Raw genomic sequence first — 17,586 nt, 5'->3', positions numbered from 1 at the left:
AATGACTTCAAATAGACTGTTTTGTCTGACCATCAGTCCAAAGCCCAAAAATACTCAGTTAATCATTTAAGCAGAGAAAAGCAGAAATATTTTGTCACTTTTGCTTGAAAAATGACTGAAAGAATAAATCCATACTCAAAGTAGTTGCAGAATATTTTTCTGTTGGTTGACTAATCAACTAACTGACTGACTGTTTGTCCTCTGCGTAGTTTCATTGTCTGTTTGCGACTTGACGCCCCTTTTTATTGCTTCTTGCAGCCTGTGGCTCTAGTGGCTTCTGTGAACTTGATGTTTGAGGAGGGTCTGTGACCAAAAAGTTGTATCTCCAATATACTCAGTGCTAATAGTGTGTGGGATTTCATCTTCTTATGCACCTGTCTTTTTGTCTCTGACAAAAGATTATTCACTGAAGAGCCTCTGCTGGTGTGTGTGCAGCAGGGGAGAGGAGCAGGATAGCCCTGTCTGGAGCTATTCATTGCCTGGGAGGTTGTGTCCATCATCATCAAGAAGAAGAGGAGGAGGAGGAGAAGGAGGACGAGGAGGAGGACGAGGAGGAGGCTGCAGGTGCGTTGGTTTGACCACATATCTCCAGCTTTGTCCACACTGAACTGTTAAAATTCTGCAAATATCTCTGTCCACGCTAAAATGCTTAAACAATAGCAAAAGAGTTCAATCATGTCATCTTTATCCTCTTTTCAGTTTCAAACAACAAATCATTGTATCATAGCCAACCTTACCACTACACTCCTGCCAATACACAATCACTGAAGACAGTATGTTTAAAACGTTAAAAATAAGTCTCAACTGATTTATATTAAACTGTAGGAATGGTCAGAAGGCTCGTGCAAGTGCGCACAATTTCACAAAATCTGACGAAAAGGCGCAGTATGCATGTTTCCTGTTTTGTGTGTACACAGATTTCTACACCTACATATAGTACACAGAGTTTTATGAATCTGGCCCCTGGAGTTGGTGGTAGGGCAACAGTTTGCTGTCAGCCATGTCATAAACCCTGAATGAGACTGAAACCACTCCTGTTCCCCTCAGCTCTACAGCTCTCCTCAGCTCATTGTTTGGGGTTTCTGGCCAGTGTTTCTGTTTTGGTTCAGCCTCCTCAGCGTCGTCTTCAGCACGACCTACCCAGCGTCAAATGACAGACACATTTCATGACTGGCTGATGAATACAGTGAAGTAAGCAGCAGCTAAAGAGACAGATATGTCCCTCAGGAGACTAACAACAAAGCTATAAAGAGAGTGATTATTAGACTTAGATTGACCAGCTGTCCAGAAACACAACTCCAAATGAATGCTAATGTAGCTCTGTCTGCTGCATGTGTAAATACTCAGCTGTTTACTATCAGCACATACTGTACTGTGTTCACAGCTAGTTTCCGCTGCAATTCAAATTGTACAACATGTATGAATCTTACAATCAAGCGTATGCAGACTGACTCACTCTTGCATACTCACAACTTCAGTGTTGTTTCCATCAGTAGTGCCTCTTATGCCAGTCTAGCATTGCACGGAGGCCTGTTAACCCTGTAAGTTTACACAATAAGGTCACACAGACTCACAGGCATTTGGTACAGGCAGTGAGGGTGCAACATCTTTACCATAAAGGACATCTGCTGTACTTATTTTATCCAAAAAAACTTTCTAAATGATCTGTTTTGTTTTTGTATGCATTATTGTTAGAAGCAAGCAATCACACGTCTTGCTCAGCAATCTTTTTTCAATTATTTAAAGTGTGACTGCTGCTCTTTAATTCATAATTATTCTTATTCTTTTTATTCTTCCGTACTTCTTTTGGACCGCATCTACTCGCACAGTTTTATCTGAGGTCTGTACTGTTTTATTTAGAATTTTTTTTTTATGAGTACTTATGATTACTTGTTAAACATGAAATAAAATGGACTAAAACTCCCATCTGGGTTTGTCGAACTGCTTCAGACTATTCACAGAACATTATAGGGCTACACAGGTGTTTTCAGTGGGCTGATTTCAGGTTGAACTCCATATGCTCATGGGTTGAATCTAGATCTAAAAAATGCCTGGCCACCCCAGCTGCCACCTCAGTTTGGTGTAAAATGCTTTCAAATTGAACACATTAATTTAAATTCATTTAAGAATTTGTGTTACATTAACACATTTAATTAATTTAATTTAATTATTTAATTAATTGAATGATCTGTTACGGCCATGTTTTAGAGACACATTAAGTGATAAGTTTCAATAAAAAAAAAAAAGATGACGATTTTGAAATAAAACTATTTATTGAGTTCTAAAGCCACCTTTAGATATTTCTATTCAATGCTTTACTCATGCGCCTCATATGACTGGTAGCTCCTGAAAAAGTTGCAATTTTTTTTTTAATTAATTTATTTTTGTTTTTCTTGCTAAAAATATAATTGAATGGTGTGTCTGAGCAAAATGTATCAAATCAAATGGATTTAAGAGATTTTGAATATGGCAACGGCTGTGTGTTCAGATGATGTGACCATAAGGCTAGATCCTTCAAACCTCGCTGTTTTTGGCTTCATTGCTGAAACACACATGCGCATTAAGACAGGAATGGTATACAGTCATCGGAAAAGAAAGCATGGGTTGAAAGGACAGCCCACCAACAGCGGGTGCTGTCATTCCAGGAGGGGAGAAGGAGAGCCAGATAGGAGCCATGCTGGCCCAGCTTGGAATTGAGGCTGCTTCTGGCTAATGTTTTGGATGATATGCTGGCCAAACAATGGGAAATCAGATCTGTTTTGCCCACATCTTTACAGAGACCCGCTCCATCAACATCCCGAGTGTTGATTCGACAGGTGAACCGTGTTTGGCGCCGACAGTGCACAAGACCACCCTGCGTTTAGCATGAAGGAACTACACTTTCATTTTGATATTCAGCCTTTACTTGATTCCTGAAAGTAATGTTTTTTAGTGCAAGTATGTTGATTTGGGAGATTTTCAAAGCAAATATTGATATATGTTACTGTCTGCGATCAAATAGGCATATATTTCTGCCTTTCCTTAAAGTCTCCATGCCACCTTCTGGACACCCCATGAATATTTCTCTAGATCTGCCCCTGCATATACTATAACTAACAATGATGAAGTTGTAGAGTATTCGACCTTAACCATAATCCAGGGGTCAGCAACCTTAACAATCTAAAGAGCCATTTTTGACAGAAAACCTGTCTGGAGGCGTGAAACGTATTAGAGCCTTATGCTAATCTCTCGCTGCAGATCAAACATAGTGTTAAGCCAGCAGCATTGGTGGTGAAAGGAAACAAATCTGTCCATGCACTATTAAATTCTCTGTTTTCCCTCAAGACTTGGATTTGGAATCCATAGCTAGCCTAGCATGGGAAACTCAAGAATAGTGGCCACCACTATTGAGTATTTTAGTTTGGCAAAATATAGAAGAAAAGGCACCAGGTCAGGAAGTAATGTATGACGCACATTTAGTTGTGTTTTGTTAAAATGTTAGTTTTATCTGGTGGTAATGGCTAAACATTTTTACAATTGGAGAATGTAAGATTCTCTTTTGGTCTACATCAATGATAAATGTAAAAAAAATGAAGATGCCACTTCCATATTTTTTTTCCCACCAAGCCACAGGCAGCCACTAGAGAAGGGCTAAAGAGTCGCAGGTTGCCTACCCCTGACCTAATCTATGTGAGTGCTGAACTATGTATGTTTTGAAACAAAAAAATTAACCTTTCCTTAGTTCAGACACGGCTTTACCTGACCTGGTATGACAAGGAACATTACCATGTTACCATGTAACCTAATCAAGGCCCTGTTCCATTCAGGTCAAACAGAGTCAGGGTGCCGCTATTGTGCATATGATGTCACTGGAAAGGGTCTGCTACACTTCAGTAAATGGAACATTAAATCATCATTAGTAAGTAAGTTAGTGGTTGATGTTAGCAACTGTTATTCTAGAGTTCTTGGGTTATATTAAAAAATAAACAATTGTGCAAGAGTAAACTTTGAATTTATATGAAGGTATATGTAGGACCAGTGGTGTTCTGCCAAAGCTGGAATAAAGGTGGACACTGACCTCTAGTGGGATAGAAAAACTTCACATAGTCTACATGAAATATACATTAAACAGTGTATTTAAGTGGTTTTTATTTTCTATATTTTCAGACTTGAGTAGTAACTGCTGGTATTTTCATCTCATAGGAGGGCCACTTCAACGTTACTGCAATAGTACTACAGTGCAATATTCTTAAAATATTTCCATTACTATGATACTTTTATTTGCAAACAGCAGTTTCTCTTTTATCTCAATACCTTTATATCATCTTTGTTGTTCACAGTCAAACAACAAATGAAACAAACAAAGGGGCGGGGCAAACTTCAAACTGGAGGGAAAGTGGCAGGAAGTGAAGTGGTCTGAAGGGATAGGAGAGGTGAGTAACAAATTAAAACAAGAAACATGATGGACTGAATGAATAAACAAGAGCAACACCAAAATAACAAAAAGAAAGGCACTTCAAATAGTAGATATCTCTTTATTAACATTTCAAAATGGCATAATATTACATAAAATAACAAAACAGCTCATCTTGTGTTATAAATCTAGTGTTAAATCTAAGGACAACCAGAAAGTTTGTAATGGTTTAGGTATGAAAGTGCAGAAATTATCATATAGCCTTAAGTGAAAGTGATTGTAGCTACAGACAATGTCACTAAATAATATATTTTTACTTTATTTAAAGTCTAATTAATATCATACAAAATAAACAATAATTAAGTACAAAAATAATCTTTTGGAAAAATATTTAAATTGATAAGAAATACATCTACATTCTGTCTGCAAGTGTAAAAATAATAAAAACACGGCTGCAGCCTAACAGGAGGAGAATAAACAGACTGGCCAAAGTTCAGGATCACAAATAGCTTATCCCTCTTAAATATGTCATTTGTATATGTTCCACACCTAGTAAACTCAATAACAGGAGAGGGAAGTATACCAAATGGACAAAAGACCGATAAAGAGGGCAAATAGCCAAAACCAAACAAATACACACTTAATCATTAATATACGTCTCAAGCCCATTTAACCTGCACACAGAATCTTAGACTTCCTCCTCTGTACTGAAATATTTCTTGGTTTTATTTCACAGCACATCACAAGATACATGTAGGGCTTTCATATTCAGATTTTCCAATCAATTGGAAAGCCACATTCTAAGCTTAATAAATCAATCCTTGATGGCACAAGATAACACACGTTCAGTAGCCATTACTATGCATTTTGTCCCTAATACTTGAAAGACTTAATTTCCCTGATTTGGGGTACAATCACAATCGTCATACACTTGGTATGAGGCACTTACCAAGGTTAATTGTTGCCAATGGTTTGCGTGAAACAGTTCCTTATTGGTATATAATAAAAGGGAGTGGGTGAGAGAGAAACATAGTTAACTAGTTTCCTGGATACCAGCCTCGTCAGTGTGGCTGCTCCTCCATTTACGGAGCATGGGAATTATTGACACCACTTAAAAACCTCTTTGACAGGTCAGACTGCTTTGTTTGAGCTTCCCATTGTGCCATGCAAATAATTTGACCCTTGAGCCACATACACATTGCCACTATTCACATTCCTGTGAAATACAGCGTATTACTACAACGGTATGTGACAATACTGTTTGGGATTATCAATTGCTGTCTTTCTACATTCACTTTGGACTATTTCTGTTCACATGAATCTATGGGGCAACTCTTACCCTTCGGATGTTTGTCACTGTTACTGTGTGGGCTGTTCCATTTAGGAGCTGGTCAAAAAACTAAAAATGGAGAGAAAACACAGAGAAGATATATTTCATCCCCTTCATCCCGTCCTTTATATTGCATGTATTCATTATCATTGATAAAGTTTTACACTTTCTGTTTGACATACCTGTTTAACATGTTCAGTGATGGTTCCATTGCTGACCTCTCCAATAGAAGTTATCTTTATCTGTAGATGTGCCAATGAATTCAAGCCTGTAGGGATTAAAAAACATCATGTTTGGAAATTAATAAAATAACAAATTTGGGACTTTTGTATTTCAGTACAAACAGAATTCCTGTTAAATGCATGTCCTTGAACATACAGTTAAAGCAGTTTTATTATTAATATTAAAGGTATATAGAATTGGGATCTGTTTTTTTGGAAATAAACTTTAGGATGAATTCATTTTGAGTACAATTCATCAAGAATCACATTTCTATGGCCACTGGAATCAAAGAGTTATAGGAATATATAAGAATTGTGTGGCTTAGTCATTTTATACAATTTGAGGAAAATTTTGTGTTTTTTTTTTACCAAACAATACGGGGGTCAACAAAGGATTGCATAGATCCTTATGTCAAAATTGAATGAAACTGTCAAGGTGAACTTAGTCCTTCACTTGTTGCTTTTAAGTACACATAGATTAAATATACCAAAGAATTGCACTGTGGTCAGGAGGTTTGAAGAGAAAAGAAAAATAGAAAGGGAAAAAGGAGGGAGTCTGGGAGTCACATACCTTGGGATATATCTATTGGGGATGTGGTGGCTGAAATAGTGGTTGCCTGAGTGAGAGTTGTGGTGGATGTAGATGTAGTTGTTGAAGACAATGTTGTTCTATTTGGAGCAGGAGTTGTGTTGGCTGCAGTTGATGTGGTCAGAGCCAGTGTTGATGTAGTTGGAGCCAGAGTTGTGGTGGCTGGAGCAGGAGTTGTAGTGGTTAGACGCAGAGTTGTGGTGGCTGCAGTTGTGGTGGTTGTAGCCAGAGTTGTGGTGGTCGGCGCTGCAGTTGTTGTGGTTGGAGCCAGAATTGTAGTGGTAGGGGCCGGAGTTGTTGTGGTTGGACCTGGAGTTGTGGTGGTTGGAACCGGAGTTGTAGTGGTTGGAGCCAGAGTGGTGGTGGCTGGAGTTGTTGTGGTTGGAGCCGGAGTTGTGGTGGTTGGAGCTCGAGTGGTGGTGGTTGGAGACAGAGTTGTAGTAGTTGGAGCTGGAGTTGTTGTGGTTGGACCTGGAGTTGTAGTGGTGGGAGCTGGAGTTGTAGTGGTTGGACCTGGAGTTGTGGTGGTTGGAGCTGGAGTTGTTGTGGTTGGACCCGAAGTTGTGGTGGTGGGAGCTGGAGTTGCGGTGGTTGGAGACGGAGTTGTGGTGGTTAGAGCCGGAGTTGTGGTGGTTGGAGCCGGAGTTGTGGTGGTTGGAGCTGGAGTTGTGGTTGCTGAAGTTGTGGTGGTTGGACTCGGAGTTGTGGTGGTTGGAGCTGGGGTTGTTGTGGTCAGAGCCAGAGTCATGGTGGCTGGAGCTGGAGTTGCGGTGGTTGGAGACGGAGTTGTGGTGGTTAGAGCCGGAGTTGTGGTGGTTGGAGCCGGAGTTGTGGTGGTTGGAGCTGGAGTTGTGGTTGCTGGAGTTGTTGTGGTTGGACTCGGAGTTGTGGTGGTTGGAGCTGGAGTTGTTGTGGTCAGAGCCAGAGTCGTGGTGGCTGGAGCTGGAGTTGTGGTTGGACCTGGAGTAGTGGTGGTTGGAGCAGGAGTTGTTGTGGTTGGACCTGGAGTTGTGGTGGTTAGAGCCGGAGTTGTGGTGGTTGGAGCTGGAGTTGTGGTGGCTGGAGTTGTGGTGGTTGGAGCTAGAGGTGCAGTGGTTGGAGCCTGAGTTGTATTGGCTGCAGTTGTGGTGGTTGGAGCTGGAGTTGTGGTGGTTGGAGACGGAGTTGTGGTGGCTGCAGTTGTGGTGGTTGGATCTTGAGTTGTAGTGGTTGGAGACAGAGTTGTGGTGGCTGTAGTTGTTATAGTTGGAGCTGGAGTTGTAATAGTTTGAGCAGGAGTTGTAGTAGTTGGAACTGGAGTTATGGTGGTTGGAGCCGGAGTTGTTGTGGTTGGACCAGGAGTTGTGGTGGTTGGACCCGGAGTTGTGGTGGTTGGAGCTAGAGTTGTGCTGGTTGTAGCCGGAGTTGTAGTAGCCGGAGCAGGTGTTGTAGTAGTTGGAGCTGGAGTTGTTGTGGTTGGACCCTGCGTTGTGGTGGTTAGATCTGGAGTTGTAGTGGTTGGAGCCGGAGTTGTGGTGGTTGGAGCCAGAGTTGTTGTGGTTGGACCTGAAGTTGTGGTGGCTGCAGTTGTGGTGGTTGGAGCTAGAGTTGTGGTGGTTGGAGCCGGAGTTGTGTTGGCAGCAGTTGTCGTGGTTGGAGCCGGAGTTGTAGTAGTTTGGGCTGGAGTTGTAGTGGTTGGATCTGGAGTTGTTGTGGTTGGATCCAGAGTTGTGGGTGTTGGAGCTGGAGTTGTGGTGGTTGGATCTGGAGTTGTAGTGGTTGGAGCCGCAGTTGTGGTGGCTGTAGTTGTTATTGTTGGAGCTGGAGTTGTAGTAGTTGGAGCCGGAGTTGTAGTTGGAGCCGGAGTTGTAGTTGGAGCCGGAGTTGTAGTGGTCGGAGCCGGAGTTGTGGTGGTTGGAGCCGGAGTTGTGGTGGCTGTAGTTGTTGTAGTTGGAGCTGGAGTTGGAGTAGTTGGAGCCGGAGTTGTAGTGGTTGGAGCCGGAATTGTGGTGGCTTGAGCAGGAGTTGTGGTGGCTGCAGTTGTGGTGGTTGGAGCAGGAGTTGTAGTGGTTGGAGCCGGAGTTGTGGTGGCTGTATTTGTTGTAGTTGGTGCTGGAGTCGTAGTAGTTGGAGCTGGAGTTGTAGTTGTTGGAGCTGGAGTTGTAGTAGTTGGAGCCGGAGTTGTAGTGGTGGGAGCTGGAGTTGTAGTTGTTGGAGCCGGAGTTGTTGTAGTTGGACCCGGAGTTGTGGTGGTTGGAGCAGGAGTTGTTGTGGTTAGAGCCGGAGTTGTGGTGGTTGAAGCCGGAGTTGTGGTGGCTGCAGTTGTAGTTGGACCCGGAGTTGTGGTGGTTGGAGCAGGAGTTGTTGTGGTTAGAGCCGGAGTTGTGGTGGCTGCAGTTGTGGTGGTTGGATCTGGAGTTGTAGTGGTTGGAGCCAGAGTTGTGGTGGCTGTAGTTGTTGTGGTTGGAGGTGGAGTTGTATTAGTTGGAGCCGAAGTTGTTGTGGTTGGACCTGGTTCAACCAATATTAAAATAAGTCAGAAAAACAATCAAATCATTCCATGTCTTTGCATGCTTATCTGATACGGGTGCTTTCACGAAGGAATGCAAACAACATGATCCATTATCTGTTGGAGTTTCAGTTAATGCAACTTTGACCAAACGTGTCAACAGCTTTTTTCTGAATTTGGCACAAATCTTTATTTGAACATCTATCCTCTGAAAAGGATAATACTAATGATGTGGTTAACTACTTTTACTTTAGCCATCAGCACAAATTTCCTCTTTATACGTAATTTAGTCATTTATAACACTTTCTTCACTGTTGTAAATGTTGATCCAGTGCTATATATGCACCTTCAATCTTGATTGATTGTTTGAAACTTGTTCACAATCAGATGTGCTTTTTTAATACTGTTTTGGGCTTTTATTGCCTTGAAGATAGACAGGAAAGGGGGGCAGAGAGCGAGGGGATGACACGCAGCAAAGGGCTGCAGGTCGGACCCGAACCCGGGCCGCTGCAGCAACTCCGTGCATGGGTCGCCAGCTCTACCGACTGAGCTAACCAGGCGCTCAGATGTGCTTTTTTGGAATATTACATTTTCATTGCAGAACAACTATTAAACCAATACTGCTACAAAAAACCCCCCAGCTGTATCAGCTATATTTAACCCATACATATAGTACATATTTTATTAGATTAATTTACAACCATCACAAGATGATTCAGGCTAAAAGTTATACATGTATGCATGTGTATAATTAGTCACTGCATTACAGTTTTTAGCAAGAAATAAATATGCTCCATTTTTATTCCAACATTTACACTGTTTAAACCAATTATACTACAATTAATATTTAGATTTTTTTTAAATGATAGATCATTGTCATTGGAATATTTTGTTGAATGTCAAATATAAAACACTGAGTGAAGTGCTTAACATCCTGTACACTCTCAGTCAATATGGCATATTAGAAAGTAAAATAAAAACATCAAAAGCCATACAAATATTACTTATAAATAAACTTGTAATCAGTAGTTACCTTGTCCAGAGGATGCATGTAAATATCCAAGCAAAAAGATCCAACAAAGGATTTTTCTGTCCATACTGAATGGTGTTACTTACACATCTCTGGGTACAGACAGTATTTAATCTGAGATGGCACTAAATTACTCCTCCCTCAGCTGTGGAGGGAATGACATCGCACAGGTGACACAGGCTTCTCTCATGTAACCTGAAAAACCAGGTAAGTCACAGCTAACACAGGTTTACAAATGTAGGACTCTACAAAGTAATTAATCTAATAGGCATGAGCTTTGTGGTCGTAGTTTCCTCGTAGAAATGGTCCTTGGGGTTGTTGTAGTTGCTGGGGTGTAGTTGTGGTTTGGTTGTTGTAGTGGGGCTTGGGATTGAGGTAGCTGCAGCTTGCTACTTTAGGACAGAATCTGTTTGATTTCAACACACATGAAGGATTACTAATACAGAATGTGGTACTACTACTAATTTAAAGGCACCATAATCGTGCCTTTAAATATACTCCTGTGTTAAACTATACTCCTGTATGAAAGTTATTTTTATCCTTTTCTAATTGCATAACAGTGTTGCTATTAGTTAAACACAGTGGATGAAATTTGTTTTGTTATTTTTGCAAAGAAAGATAAAGTAACATTGAGAAAAGTAATAATTTCTATTTTAATTAATTCAAATCATAAAAGCAGAAGTTAATAAACAAAAGTCTTTTACAGAATGCTGGAATTAATCTAAAGAATGCAACATTATTGTGAGGTCTAATCCTCAACACTGGAAAGGAGTCTTCATACTGTAATTACTTTTGAGTGGGAATAAATATTTTGGCAATTACTTTTCAGCAAGTGGCCTGTGTGAAAATCATTTTACTATCACATTTATTTTTTTTTACCTTTAAAAATAAAAGTAGATAAATACCAGTCTTCCTCAGTACTGTCAGAAGTGTTCAAGTGATATGCTGAAAGAGCTTTGTATGGCTTTGAGCTTAAATTAATAAATTATTGTAGATATGAATTACCATTCCTGTTGGAGGTCACATACTAAAATCAGAACATTTTTGGAAGCACAACTGGGCCATTGACCCACCAGTTTACTTCCTCTGAGCAGGCCAACTTTAGCCTCTAAAACAAAATTTAAAAAATCATTAATTTACCTATTTTGTATTTTGTTTTGAATGTTTCCTGGTGGAACTCCTTTAGCTGGTATCAAATAACTTTAACACGGGCTTCCCCCCCTAATAAAGCCCAGTTATTTCAACTTGGTGAGTTTTCCCCACTTACTCTGGATGAAGGTGTATTTTTGCAAACCTTCGCCAAGGTTGTTGAACAGGTTTCTTATTTACATAATGCAGTTTCTCTCTTCATCCGCTTCCACTCTTTTCAGTTGGCAAACAAACAAAGCTTTGCATCATAGCCAACCTTTGGTAAAGTTGCTGGCTATGATACAGAGCTCTCAGCTTGTTAAACCTCTGTTTATTCTCATACTGCTCTCTGTGTCATAGCGTGAGCAGTACAGCTCTGATTCTCTGCCCTTTCTCTTAAGATTGTTGATCTTGAAGAAGATGGACAAACATTATCAGCGAAATAAAATAGAAATACACATAGAGCCACAGTGTACAACACTTTTTTCCTATTGTACTGAATGTTAACCAAGGAAGTACCAACCCTATGGTTCTGTGAATTCCTGAATGACTGCCAGCTTGAGTAAACAATGAATCTGATCTAACTGAGCTGACAGATAACACACTTAACATGTAAACAATGTGTGCTGTTTGACTGTGAATGCTATGCTTTAACCTTGAGGGAATCTTCTTCCCTAAAGGTTCAGAGGGATCAGCATGACAGGCAGTCCTGCAGGAACTCACACAGCTGTAGTTACTTTACTAACTTCATCTTCAGTCAGGTGCCTGGTGGAATGATAAAAGCCCTGTTTACACCCAGCATGAACATAGGTCCTGGGTGATATGATCACAAGTAGACAGCTCAGTTTTTCACTTCACACCTGCTATAAGAATGCATCTCCACATGTATCTTGCGTGACCACTTATGATAGGATCTCACTTCCCCTCTCTATCACATAATTTTCGGTTTCTGGTTCATCAGGCTTCTGTTGTGCTTACTTTTCAGCCCAAATGGAAACCAGACACTATGTACCTGTGTTTGCATGTTTATGTGGCTTCTATTTGTTGTTTCGGCCTTTGATATGTCGCCATTGCCGCGTAAATGAGTACGTCCATCTGCTACAGCAATGGTTCTGGTGGTTGATATTATTAAAGCTCAATTATTATTTAAGATGTAAACTCTGAAGACCTGAACACAAGCTAAATACACAGAGCCTCACTCTCTGCTCAACAGTCTCGTCCTGCATTAGAAAATAAATCAAAGAGCTAATAGAACAATATGACTACATCGGTCAAAAAAGCCTATTAAGTATGTATGACTGTTAAAAATAAAACAATAACATAATACAGAAAGAGAATTGTATAAAATGTTCCTAAAAAATATCAGGAAACACATCTCTGATGCAATATTCCCAGGAAAAAATTAACCCAAATTCTGTACTATTATGTTAAGCATTGAGTATAATATGGAACGTCCATAAAGTATGTCACAGTCTGGGGTCTTGCGTTTACTCAATCTGTGTAAGAAGAGTGTGGTAGTGCTACTAATGGCATTTGCAAGATTCCACCGGGCCTGAACAAAAGCAACCAATCAGAGCCAAGAAATATGGAAGAGGGTCCCTCAGTATATGATAGTGTCTATTCACTACTTCCTTGACTTCTTGATCTAGATATAGGACTGTAGGTGGACATAACTTTGTCATAACTTTTCTGTGGTCATACTAATTTTATGGCATTTGCTGTGTGAAATAGTGCCACTGCTCTTTACCCCTAAAGTGAGTGCACTAAGTGTAACAAAATGTATTCATTATTCATGACAGAGATATTATCAACTTTATTTCAGGAACGATGTTCTCACCCTCTTCTATAAAACACAGCAGAATACGTTGAAAGTTTGAGGAATGGATGGATTAAAGATGATAGTGCATGTTTTCTACACAGCAGTGAATCAGTACAGCTTTTCATTGCTTGAGATCAAGGACGGAATTTTGATTTCAGAGGTGGGGGGGACACAAGTATTTTTAATAAAACTCTAACTCTTTCAGTTCACTGTATTTTCTAGTAGTTGTTCTAGTTTTCTATTGCTACTTTTATGTTTACTGTTCACTTTTTTGGTTTGACTGGTTGTAAAGCATGTAGCAAAACATTATCACCCAATTCTGTGTTTCACCTTGTTAGTCAACTTCACTCCAACTCAGTACCATGTATTTTACACTTATTTTTGGAATATATGGTAAACAGACCTCATTTACATAGCAGTACCGGCGTGCAAGCAAGATGGAGTGACATTCACACAAGAAACGGCAGAGCCAATCGAAAATTACATCCGTGCTTGAGATCCACTAAATTTATTTTAAACATGAGTCATTACTTCCTCTTTTGAACTGCTTGTGTGTAATTAAAGTTATAATACAGCAGAAACCAAAAAGGGTTTGCACATTCTCGCGCTCAACACTGAACTGACTTTACAAAAGAATGACAGAAATGCTGTTTTGAAACCGATGAGTGAGCATTAACTGGTCTGGTTTGTTCCCGTAATAAAAAAAGAGGTCAATGTCGGGATGGGAGCGGTAATAGGAATTTTATTGTTAATGTGTGTGTGAGAGTATGTGTGTAGGCTTGCAGAACAGGATAAACAGCTGAGGGATTATACAAGAGAGCTTTGATTGCCAATGATTCAAATCTTGAGGCCCTCTCTTTATGCATGTGCTGTGGTTGTCATACACTGACTTTTTATCCAGTTTGAAGCCACATTTTACCATGCACCATTTCCATTTAGATCTTGGTGCTTTTTAACTTTAGATTTGAACTGGATAAAGGATTTCAGTCATCGGACATCTGGATCTTTAGTTATCAGAGAAACAAGCTGAGCTCATTGTTTGGGGTTTCTGGTCCTCGATGTTTCTGTTTTGGTTCCGTCTCATCAGCGTCGTCTTCAGCCACAGTAGTTTTCAGCCCCGAGTGTACGCTACCAGCCTAGCACCACTCGACAGACAGAATTCATGACCGAACACAGTGAAGGAAGTAGCAGATAAAGAGACAGATATTCTCCTCAGGAGTTAGTGGAGACCAATAACTACAGAGAGTGAATATTGGACTTAAGTGCCGAATTAATGCTAATGTAGCTCTGAGTCTGCTGGATGTATAAAAACTATCAACAAAAACTGTGCTGTGTTTACTGCTTGTTTCTGCTGCCCCCCAATGGCATAAATAAATAGATTGTTGTTGTTACATTGGGCTTATAACTAATAACAATAATAATGTTGCTAATAACATTAAGAATGTTAATAACAGACAGTGAGCCAACATGCACAATGCCAGGACCCTGAATCTGAAGCAGCTACACCATTTAGCACTTATGCCAATCTTGTTTGAATAATAATTCATGCATTCCCATGTATAATGACTTGAACAGCATATGCAATGTGGGAATGCATCTTACATGCCTTGTATTTTTCAGTGGTTAAGTTCAGTGAAACATCAAAGCTACCTATGATTGTAACGGATTCTGATAGAGGGAGTTTCGTAACATTTAGCCGTAGGTGGAAAACTCTGTTGGGATCCAAGCACACCTTGAAAACGTACAAAATAAATATATACAGCATGCTGTGTATACATGTACAAAATAAACTATTTCTTCAAGCCAAAAGTGGCCTTCAAGGGAGCAAGGTAACTTTTGCTAAACAATGAACACTATTAGCACCAGTGTCAATTACAGCATGCTACTAATAGCTAATATTGAGGACACAGTGACCATGTCCGTAGTGTGTCTTTCCTCTGGTTTTTTTTTATTTTTATTTTTTTTATTTTGTGTTATTTCATCTTTTCAGTGTGACATCCTCATGCCCTTTGATTTTAATCTGTAACATTCCTGTATGCCTCCATGTCCCCTCCTCTGTGCCACCAGATGGTGGCAGTACAACAGCAGCACTGAAAAGCTGCTGGACTATCAAACTTACTACACCAATGAACAGTTAAAAGACAACAAAAACATTAACACTGGTGCCCCCCCAGGGGTGTGTTTTATCACCTCTTCTATATTCGCTGTACACAAATGACTGTACGTCACACACTGATTCTGTTAAAATGTTTAAATTTGCAGACGATACAACAGTGGTGGGGCTGATTTCTGGGGATGATGATGATGATGTCTCCAAAACTAAGGAGCTAGTGGTCGACTTCCGCAGAAGTGTGAAGGCGTCCCAGCCTTGCTTTATTTATTGTAAAGTCGTGGTTGCGCTCTGCATCCCTATGCACCATGTCAGTTTAACTTGACATCTGTCACTCTAGCCTTCTGGACTGTCATCCAGGTATGCTGTGAACAGTATGCCTTTTTATCTGCCTGTGTCAAGTGTGATCCTGTGTGGGATACCGTATATGTACTGTGTATAGTGTATGTTTTGGGGCCCTTTGTGTTGTATATGTATTTACATGTTCTGTGTCCTTTTTTTCTGACTTTGTTGATGTCCTGAGCACACTGAAGCAAATCCCTAGCAACTTGCACCGAGTTGTATGGCAATAAAGTATTGAATCTTGAATCTTGATCTTGAAAATATGGTCTGTATTGAGCAGAAGCCTGAATTGTGAAGTGTTTAGCCTTTTCGCTCTGTGTTACAAAACAAGAGCTGCCACAGAGTGACAGCTTGGATCCTTGGACTTGAAACATCAAGCAGGTTTAACAACAATCTGGACATAATAACAGGGTTAAGTCTGAGGACACATGGTTTCCTCTGTGTTTTAGCAACCTTGCAGTGTAACAAATGCACATATGGTGTGAATAAGTTGGGTGATTCTGATCATTTAAGATTTTGTATATTGTATAAGATTATTTTTAAGCCAACAAAGCAGATACATAGATAAAGGATTATTCCTGGCAGTGAACAGAGGGTGTGAAACAGCCTTTTGACCTTCATGAGGGTAAATTGTATTTACAGTTAATACATAAAATATGATGAAATCGAATAATTGAAAAATCTTGAAAAAGAATTGTTCATTATATGTACCGTGGATAATGTAGGCACCAGGTTTTGACAAGGAAGGAAAATTAACTATATCTCTGGTTCTGCTACATCGAATTTTTCTCTTTTCAAAAAAACAATTCATTGCAAGTCCAACAGTGTTATATGAGTGCCATTCTTACACTACTAGTATACTAGTATTTTATTAGTTCTTTCTTTTTGGTGTCTGGGTGTACTGACCCGCTCTAACACAGAGGGCTGACATTTTCTATTAAAAATCTAATTATAGCAGAAACACCAAGGAAAGCGGACGTGTCAGAAAGTGAGATCAGCTCTAATGTCCATGGTTCGATATGGCTGGTTTCCATGTCAACAGAGACGCTGGTTGTGGTTGCCCCAGCAGCAACAGAAATTGTTTGTCCTCAGACAGTCTGTTGTTTTACATATTTTATACATTTTGATGTATCTGTTTTTTTAGCTAACAAAAGAGATACAGAAAAGGGTAGAATATACAGGACACACACAAACCGACTACAGTATATAGAGCAGAGAAAGTATGTGAACCTCTTGAGCATTGTGGAGTTTTCTATTGTTCTACTGTTATATTTAATCAGAACCAGTATTTTTTATATGGAATAACAGGTGTATGTTTATTCCAGTTCATATACTTTTTTTTTTTAGAAAATGAATTGTATGAGAGCAAGTAAATACAGTCAAGTGGTACAAAAGATGTTTAGGGGAGAAATTGGGCAGCACTGATTAAAATAGATCAAACCAGGTCAGTCATACCAAAGTGAACCCATACAGGTCAATCATACCAAGATTGGGCTGCACAATTAATCACAATATTATCAAAATATATGCACAGATATTGCTTTGCATTTCTGTTCTTTGTTTGCCATTCATATTGTAATATGTAGTCATTTTTGTAACATTTTAAAAATACGTATGTGTGTATATTTCCTGCTGTCACAGCTGCAGAGAAACATTTCCAAAATGTGGTCCATACTGTATATATGTGGAGACAAAAACTATGAGGATTAATTTTTTTATTGCAGTCTGAAATCCTAAAACTGGTCCTTCAATCCATAATCCAGGAAGTTATTTTAAAGCACTTAAGAGCTGCAGGGGTCCATCACCTGATCTCTGTCCTCAATCATTTTTTATTCAAAGAAAAAAGAAAAGAAAAAAACTTTAAATAAACTTTTTTATTTGTCACAACGACAGGCACCAGATCAGTCTTTCCATTTCTGTCACACGTGAGTGAAAACTGTGTATCTCTGAAACGTGACATGCAGGAAGGTGGAAAGATGTCCTTGTAGTAGCAAGTAGTTTGAACTTTTAAACTGCAATTAACCAGTCAATTTTTTATAGCCACAAACAACTTCCGTCTTCCTTCTACAGGTATTCTTTGTTTCCTCATGCCTTTTGAAGTTTCTCGGGGCTTTGAGGGCATTGAGTTACAGATAG

At 39.7% G+C, this 17,586-nt stretch overlaps 1 protein-coding gene across 1 annotated transcript; it reads right to left on the bottom strand.

The window, feature by feature from the left end:
- Positions 1 to 4,500: 4,500 nt before the first annotated feature.
- LOC127369799 (GATA zinc finger domain-containing protein 14) lies at positions 4,501 to 10,141 on the bottom strand. Its single transcript, XM_051411536.1, has 6 exons — positions 10,138 to 10,141; positions 7,890 to 7,995; positions 6,696 to 7,577; positions 6,516 to 6,581; positions 5,906 to 5,991; positions 4,501 to 5,792 (listed from the first exon to the last, which is right to left on the bottom strand). Exons 1-5 carry the CDS (start codon positions 10,139 to 10,141, stop codon positions 5,919 to 5,921), a joined length of 1,131 nt encoding a protein of 376 aa, XP_051267496.1. The 3' UTR covers positions 4,501 to 5,792; positions 5,906 to 5,918.
- Between the last annotated feature and the right edge of the window lie 7,445 nt (positions 10,142 to 17,586).

Source organism: Dicentrarchus labrax, unplaced genomic scaffold (genome assembly GCF_905237075.1).
Source record: "Dicentrarchus labrax unplaced genomic scaffold, dlabrax2021, whole genome shotgun sequence".
NCBI lineage: Eukaryota > Metazoa > Chordata > Actinopteri > Moronidae > Dicentrarchus > Dicentrarchus labrax.
The sequence above is the reverse complement of the archived record's forward strand: the minus strand, read 5'-3'. Positions and strand labels throughout refer to the sequence as shown.

Excerpts from the sequence above, each read along its gene's own strand:
- LOC127369799 (XM_051411536.1), bottom strand. Across the intron at positions 7,578-7,889 it reads TCCAACCACCACAACTCCGG|CTCCAACCACCACAACTCCG; the intron begins GTCCAACCACCA and ends CCACAACTCCAG. Across the intron at positions 6,582-6,695 it reads CACTACAACTCCTGCTCCAG|CCACCACAACTCTCACTCAG; the intron begins CCACCACAACTC and ends CTACATCTACAT.